This window comes from Priapulus caudatus, unplaced genomic scaffold (assembly GCF_000485595.1).
Source record: "Priapulus caudatus unplaced genomic scaffold, Priapulus_caudatus-5.0.1 Scaffold1743, whole genome shotgun sequence".
Lineage (NCBI taxonomy): Eukaryota > Metazoa > Priapulida > Priapulimorpha > Priapulimorphida > Priapulidae > Priapulus > Priapulus caudatus.
Window position 1 is genome coordinate 21,546 of NW_014578804.1, and position 8,978 is coordinate 30,523.

Below are 8,978 nucleotides of genomic sequence, written 5' to 3' on the forward strand. Positions count from 1 at the left end.
GTCACCATCATCATAAATGTCATCGTCGTCATCGTCATCGTCACCATCATCATAAATGTCATCGTCGTCATCGTTGTCGTCATAATCATCATAAATGTCATCGTCGTCATCGTTGTTGTCATAATCATCGTTGTCGTCATAATCATCATCATCGTCATCGTCGTCATAATCATCATCATCGTCATCGTTGTCGTCATAATCATCATCATCATCATCGTCGTCATAATCATCATCATCGTCATCGTTGTCGTCATAATCATCATCATAATCATCGGCGTCATAATCATCATCATCGTCATTGTCGTCATCATCATAATCACCGTCGTCATCGTCATAATCATAATATATTATATTGCAGGACAAGGAGCCGCGAGGCATCATTCCGCTAGAGGGCGTCAGCGTGCACGTTCTTGTGTTTATCAGGACAAGGAGCCGTGGGGCATCATTCCGCTAGAGAGCGTCAGCGTGCACGTTCTTGTGTTTATTTCACGTTCTTGTGTTTATCAGGACAAGGAGCCGCGGGGCATCATTCCGCTAGAGAGCGTCAGCGTGAGAGAGGTGCAGGACCGCAACAAGACGCACTGCTTCGAGATCTTCTCTGTCGACAACGACGTCATCAAGGCCTGCAAGACCGACTCCGAGGGCAAGGTCGTCGAAGGTCGGTGCTGCTTGCTTGTCGGACGGCATCTTTGTTTTCGTTTTTTCTTGTTTTTTATTTTAAAAATCTTACAGAAATTGTGATTAGGAAGAAAGGGGGATGGGCAGTGGCGAAAGAAAGAATTACATTAGGGTTTAAAACATGGAACGAGGTCGAAAGAGCTGCCAAAGATAGAACGTCTTGGAGAAATTTGATTTCCAGCCCTGTTCTCCATGAGGAGAGAAGGAACTAAGCGAAGAAGATAGGAGGATATCATTATACTGGCAAACAAAACAGGAAGATCGGAAAAAAAATCAAAAAAATCAAAATAAAATGACAAAAAAAAGGTCGTCGCATCTCCCCGTTCGACGCCGCGAGCATCCCTCGGGCTGTTTTTTTATTTTTCTTTGTTTTTTTTTCTTTTTTCGATTTTTCGATTTTGTTCCCTGTTGTGCCATTATACTGATAATATTCTCATCCCCCTTTGTCTTACTAATCACAATTTCTGCAAGGTTTTTATTGAGCCCCGTGCCTTATTGAAAACCTGTTAATTAGTGATTAAAAGTCTGATAGGCTGATGATGTCATTAGATGATCCGTTCTTCGTGGGAGCAGAGGGAGAAATATCACAAAACACTTTTATATTTAGAACAAACAACTATTTTTATATTTTTATTCTTTATTCATATTATTAAATAATAAATAAATAATAAAAAATATAAAAATAATAAAGAATAAATAAATATATATATATATATATATATATAGTTATTTATTTGTATATCTTTATGTATGATGTGACATGTAATGCGTGTTTTCATGCTGTGTTGCAGGCAAGCTACCGACGGTTTTTTTAATCGCGGCAATGTCTGCAAGCCCACGGCTGAGGAGAAGGACGAGTGGATCAAGTGTATCAGGTGAGGCTTCCTCAAGGGATGAAGCCGTCACCATGGCGACGCCCTGGTGTGTGTGTGTGCGTGCCGTGCGTGCGTGCGTGCGTGTGTGTGTCTGCAGATGTTTGTGTATGTGTGGCGTGTATGTATGCGCGATGTGCAGCGTGTGTGCGTGCATTGCGTGCGTGCGTGCGTGCGTTGTCTGGTCGAGCGTGCAGCGCTAGGCTGTGTTGTCTGGCCCTTACGCAACCCTTACCCCTAACACCCATCCCGTGCATGTATTGTATCAGACGCATTATATTGATTGTATTATACACCCGTATCTATTATCTTATCGTATATATTAATATTATATCAGACTTATATCATTATATCATATTATATTATACATATTAGACATTATATCATTATTATATCAGATACCCGCATCACGGCGTTTGTGTTGCCTTTTATTTTATTATTAAATCTTTATTGCATGTATTCGAATACAAATACATGTGCATGACCTCTGTAGGGAAGGTTTTCGGTGTTGCACGTTACACGTCGGTCAAAACCTGTTATGACCTCTGTGGCGCAATAGGGTCGCAACATCCACTGTGTGTTGCATCATCGTATTTCATCGCCGCACCTCTTCGTAGGGCGAGCATCAACGAGCATCCTTTCTACGACATGCTCGTTGTGCGCAGGAAGAAGGCTCAGCACAAGATTGGAAAGAAGAGCGCCTAGCAACCGTCTCCGCGTCCCGCCCGGCAACCATCGTCGCGTGTGGCTGGGCACCCGGCAACCGTCGTCATGCGCGGCCGGGCGCCAAGCAACCGTTGTAGCATTCCCGCCCGGCAACCGTCGTCACGCGCGGCTGGGCGCCGAGCAACCGTCTCTGCGTCCCGCTCGGCAACCGTCGTCACGCGCGGCCGGGCGCCTAGCAATCGTCGTAGCATTCTCGCTCGGCGACCGTCGTGGCGCGCGGCCGGGTGCCTAGCAACCGTCGTAGCATTCCCGCTCGGCGACTGTCGTCACGCGCGGCCGAGCGCCTAGCAACCGTCGTAGCATTCTCGTTCGGCGACCGTCGTGGCGCGCGGCCGGGCGCCTAGCAACCGTCGTAGCAATCCCGCTCGGCGACCGTCGTGGCACACGGCCGGGCGCCTAGCAACCGTCGTAGCATTCCCGCTCGGCGACCGTCGTGGTGTGCGGCCAGGCGCCTAGCAACCGTCACTGCGTGCCGCTGTGCGCTTAGCAACCCTCGTCGCGTGCAGCCAGGCGCCTAGTAACCGTTGCCGCGGGAGCAAAACTGGGATCCTCACCCGAGCACCGTTCTTTTGTTTTGTGTGCCTGGCAGTGGGGGATCTCGCTCATTGCCCGTGGAACGCTTCACTCTGAACGAGACGTTAGGTGGCCACCAGGTGGCACTGTAATTCCGCGACGAGCGGCGGAACGAAATGCCGAGACAGATGAAATGTCAAAGATCGCTGAGGATAGGGACGTGCGAAACCGCGTCGAATCAAAAGCTAATAATACATTGATTATCTATAATATAACAATGTATCATTATCTCTTGATCAAATCTGTCTCTCGGAATTGTACGCGCGTGGTTTGTAATCTTGCCACTAGATGGTGCTGCAATAAATGATGCTAGGTAGCTATTATGATGTTAGTGTACATGTAGGCTTACTGTACGACAAAGTTTGCAATGCAAGGAAAGTACATGAACGTGTTCACGCGCACGCGCGCGTATACAAGTTGGAAACACATTTCAGCTGCACATACCTAAAAAAATTAATGTCCAGCTTCGGCGAGAAAAAAACCGCGGTATTAATGAGTGTTGTTTTTAGAAAAAGTGCTGTTTTGAATAAAGAACGTCTTTAATACACGATAAAACGAGACCATAAGGAACGTAAGGCGGCGGCATTAACGATTGAGAAGCGAAAGTCTTACAGTGTGTTAGGTAGGAGGAAAGAGTGGTGATAAGTTTGCGGCAGTAAACAAGTTATATTTTCGCTGCCAAAGTTCGCGTGCGTTCAATCTGTTGTCGTAACGTAGCGTACGATGTTGAATTTTACAGAATCGTACTCAATGGTAGCCAAATGAGAATGGATTCAATTTTGCCAAGCGCCCGCCAGTTTTTTGTTAAACGGTCGGAATTCGAAGTAAAAGTCGCCGAGACCGTTACGCCGATTTTTCCCCAGCATCTTCAAGCCAACCGACATCAGACATTAATAAGATTTTAATACTGATTTTAATTTTTAGAGATTAATTAGTTGACGCTCGGTGGGTTAGTTCGTCGAAGACGTCTTGCAGAAAAAAGCCCGCGCGTTTTTGGCAAAGGTCCAAGATCTAACCGTACGATGTTATCATACGACGTTGCATGTTAATGAATCCCTCGCATGGTCGGATTTGTTATTACGTTCGATTAGGAGTCGATTGCGGAATCGCGCGTGATTAATTAGTTAAGTTAATTGGTAATTAAGAGTCGGTGCTGATGAGCGGGCAGGCCACCGCACGTCGGGGGAGAGGGAGGTGTAGCTAGCTAGAGGGGGGATGGGGAAGTAGATTGGGGATCGTATCAGTTCTTATTAGTGTACATAAATGTATTTAAAAATTCGTCGTCCTGGATTCCACGCGCTTGCAAGGTATACATAGAGCAATGCCGATGGAGGGCCCTCGTTGCTTTCGTTGTTTTTGTTTGTTTGTTCGTTTGGCTTAGCCTTTCACGTTTTTTTAAGTGTGTGCGCTTGTTGCGCTAGTTTATGTTTGTTTGTTTTTTGTTTGTCTTAACGTTTCGCGTTTTTAAGTGCGTGCGGTCGTATTGCTAGTTTATCTAGGGTTGTTGCCACGTGGGTCGGCGTTCTATGTTGATGATGACAATGTGTGTAGATTGTTTTGCGTGCAGGGAATCCTGCGTACTGTGAATCCCTCGACCTCACTCACAATCATATCGGAGTTTTTTTTGTTACGGGCAGCGAAACGAGATTAAAAAATGCACCGTATTGCTAAAACGAGTCTCATTTTAATTTAACGAAGGCAGTTTTGTGTGAGGGAGGGGACATTTTGTGTAGTGTGTTTTTTTATCAGGGGTGTTATGTGTGTGTAGCTGTGTGAAACGTTGTATAGGGGATGCGTGTGGTGTAGGTGTTGACACGAATTCTGTGATTCGATTTCCCGCGATCACATTCGACGTCTGTTATAGCAAAACGTGAAGGCGTCTGTTTCCCTCTATCGTATAGATAGAATTGTCTTTTGTTGCAAATTACGGAAATGCGGATGTGCAAACTGGAGTTGCGATTATGAGTTTTAATTAGTGTTGTTATTATTATTCTTGTTATTTCCTTCCCTTTCTTTTAATTTTATTCATGAAATCTGGAGCTGTAAACGATCCCTGAATCTACTGTGCATTTAAGCTAAAACAAAATAAAACAGCATCCGCGGGAAAAACATGTGGGAAATAGAGAAGGGATCAATAAGAAAATTAAGAAACTCTGCACGTCTTGAAGAGATACTTTAGATATTTCAACAAGTTTTGTTTCTTTGTCTGGCGTAAGGAAGACAAAATCTTATACTGTGAATTCTTCAGTTTGATTTTTCTGCATATTTGTTGAATAGATTGGTCTCACTCGTAAAGTTCATTCGTGAACCTGAACTGGTACCATTATAGCATATCAACTCGACTATAAAGAAGATAACGGTAAATTTCTTGTTCTTAATTTCGAAGAACTATGTTGTCAAAGTAGTAGATATAGGTTTACTTATACAGGCATATGTACATGATATTGTGTACGTGTATCATTGTAAATAGCAATGTAATAAATGGGTGAATCATGCAACCACGTTATTGATATTTTTATTATTAAATCTTTATTGCATATAATTCAATTACAAGTGCATGTACTGAAGGCAGTCTATTTCATGGAGACAAAATCTGATAAATGCAATAGTGTTGAGCAGTTAAAATAATAAAATTTCCGAGTGATACAGTACAAAACAGTGCTATACATCATGAAGGAAAAATATATACAAACAATGTTATTGATATTTTGTTATACTCTTGGGGTGTTGAAATGGTATTAATGTTAATTGCGTTCTGCTGCGTTATTCTGTCCTGTGTTTTGCAGCCGCAAACACATTTTAGATTTTAATTAAATAAAATTCGGCGAGCACTTTCATGAGAGCATTACAATTTAAAGCAAAACGAAATTGTTATTATACACATGTTAGTAGGTTATATACATTGTTATATAGTCGTTGCTTGTCTTCATATTGCTTAATTATATATATTGTTAATACTTATATAACAGCAATGTGGCAGGCTATATGATAGACATCGGGTCAGGGCCGTTTACGAGTGAAAAATGAGCATATATTTATCTATAGCAACAAAACTCGTAATAAATTATTACCATCCTAATAATTACCATTTTACCAAATAATTCAATTCAATTCAATTCAAAAATGTTTATTCACGCATTACAATATACATAAATAATATAATGGGAATATTAATATCAGAATTGCGTAGGAGGGCGAGTTGACTGGGAAGTCTTCGAGTCGGCCACTCCTTAAATGTGATATTATTACATATATGATGGCTGTTAAATGATACATGAGTTTAACATAGTAAGGATACATAATGAATGATCAATGTGATATTATTACATATATGATGGCTGTTAAATGATACATGAGTTTAACATAGTAAGGATACATAATGAATGATAAATGACGATAAAGCAAAAGAGAACAGGTATGAACAGTCAAATAGATTAACATGACAAAACATAATTTCACCGAACAGTAACTCAAGAGTATCAAAAATAATAAGTAAATAAATAAACTAACTGGTACGCAACATCATAATTTAAACGTACAGTGTACACAAGATCAACAATGTTGAATGTTATGAAGCGGTATGACACATAAACTTAATTTTGCACTTAAAAACCCAAAGAGACAAATGGAACATATGAGCTAATTCTTTAAACAATAAACTTAACTAGCTATATACAGTTGCACATATGAAATTTGTTAGAGCTGAGTAGTTATTGCAAGTAGTTCTTAGTAATTAGATATGAGCTGGTATTCGTAAGTTTTCTCAACTTGAAAAGGTTAAGCAATTCAAGTTTATGGTTGAGGGAAGCCCAAAGTTTCATGCCTCGATATTTTAGTGTTTTTAAACCCACGGATGTAGAGAAACTGGGAAGATGAACTGGCGGGAAGTCAGCCATGCACTCCTTAATAGTGATATTATTACATAAATGAAGGCTGTTAAATGATGCATGAGTTTAACATGACTAAAGATACATAATGAAAGATAAATAGTGATAACGCAAAAGAGAACAGGTATGATCCGTCAAATAGATTAACATAACAAAACATAATTACAACCAAATAAACACAAACGCACGCGCGCACGCAGGCGCGCATGCACACACACATTAACAAACCCTCCCCCCTCCCAACATGCACACGCACACACATACACTACACACACGAACACATCACACACACAGTGGTAGTATATATAATTTAGTATATCATAACTTAGACAGAGTGTGCGCTCACGGAAGGAGTGCAGTTTATGGCTCGCTGCGAGACATGTAACATGTATGTGACTCGCTAGGTGGCGGGCTTGAATGGACTGACATCGGCCGCGCTCACTGGTGGCTGCCTGCCCCCCTGACTCGCCCACTTCGTCTGACTGCGTCGCTATCGATCGCCCGCCTCACTGGTGGTGACTGCCTGACTCGTCCGACTCGCTGACATCGACGCAGCGTATCGGATTCCGCCGCCTCAATGGTGGCTGCTGCATGACTCGTCCACTCGCTCACTCAGACGCGCTATCGATCTCGCGGATGCGCTACACACGCGATTAGCGGATTGCATGAGCCTCGTTCGCGAACGGAGCTTAACTGCAGAGCGGCACGTCACGGATGAGTGCCATATGCCTCCGGCAGAGATGGTACATGTTATGTGCTTCGCTGCTGGTGGCGGCTGTCTGGACTGTACTCGCCTGCTTGCTGACTCGCGCTCACTGGTGGCTGCTGCTTGAAGCTCGTCAGCATCGTCTGACTCGACACGCTATCGCATCGCGGCGGTGAGCTAACACACACACACCGCGACGCGATTGCAATGACCTCCGTTTGCGCGGAGGTAATTTGATAATAAATCACTGCATATATAAATGAAAAAATGTGTCCCCGTAGTCTGAATTATTCGCAGGAATTATATAATGAGAGAATCGAACTTCGTATTATAATGTATGTTTGTTATACTCCTTTCTTTCTTCTTTTTATATATCCAATTGTAGCTCGAGAAAGTGCTATCACTTAATATTATATTTCGAAGTACTTCATAATTTAGTCACCGTTTCATTCTTCTTCATTCTATTGTGCCACTCGCTGATTATACGTATATGTATCTCATTGTATTATTAGCGGAAGGCTATTTTTTAGAAATATAGATGGCTATAGTGTTCGCGTAGATGTACCCATACATTGAATGACATATTTGAAAATATTAGTTCATTGTATCTACAGGATCTGCATAGACTCTACACGCCACTTGCTACACCACGCAGCGCGGATGTTTACTGGATCTCTATTTTAATTTTACGTGATGTGCGGCCGTGGTGGCGTCCAAGTGCTGGCGACTGTACATGCTAGACCATGAGATGTTTCATGAATGGTACATGTGAATTATTTTTATGTGCATGGATTGTCTATCTAACTTTCTATGTGTTGAAATGGTATTTAATGTTAATCGCCTTTGCTGTGCGTTATTCTTGTCCTGGCTGTGTTTTGCGCGAGCCGCAACAATATTTTAGGATTTTTATATTAAATAAGAATTTCGGCGACGCACGTCTATGAGAGCAGGTTGCATTTAAATGCAAATGAAAGTTGTTTATTTTTATCACATGTTAGAGTTATTTACATTGTTATATACGTCGTTGCTTGTCTTCATATTGCTTAATTATATTATATATTTGTTAATACTTATCTACAGCAAGCTGTGGGCAGGCTTATTATGATAGAGATCGGGTCAGGGCCGGTTTTATGATGTGATAACAAGTGAGCTATATTATATGTTATCATATAGGCCAACAAAACTGCGTGAGATAGAATTAGATTATCCAGTCTCAATTAATATCTCAGTTATTTACCAGAATAATTCGAGATTTTTAATTCAATTTCAAAAATCGTTTTATTCACGCATTACAATTATTACAGTAAATAATATAATGGAATATTTGAGTATCAGAATTGCGTATGGAGGGGCGAGTTGACTGGGAAGTCTTAAAAAGAGATCAGCCACTCCGTTAAATCGTGGAGTTATTATTACATATTATGTATGGCTGTTTAAATGCATACATGATTTTAAAACATAATGTTAAGGATACATACATGAAAGTGATAAATGAGCGAATTAATTATGCAAAATTAAGAACAGCGTATTGATCTC

At 41.5% G+C, this 8,978-nt stretch overlaps 1 protein-coding gene across 1 annotated transcript in view; it reads left to right on the forward strand.

Annotated features, from left to right (window-relative positions):
* LOC106817491 (cytohesin-1-like) overlaps positions 1 to 2,352 on the forward strand; it is a 10,086-nt gene extending 7,734 nt beyond the window's left edge. The window contains exons 6-8 of the mRNA XM_014822158.1: positions 508 to 658; positions 1,470 to 1,553; positions 2,168 to 2,352. Coding sequence (XP_014677644.1) covers positions 508 to 658; positions 1,470 to 1,553; positions 2,168 to 2,255 — 323 coding nt within the window. The 3' untranslated portion in view covers positions 2,256 to 2,352. The remainder of the gene's footprint in view (positions 1 to 507; positions 659 to 1,469; positions 1,554 to 2,167) is intronic.
* The last annotated feature ends 6,626 nt before the right edge of the window (positions 2,353 to 8,978 follow it).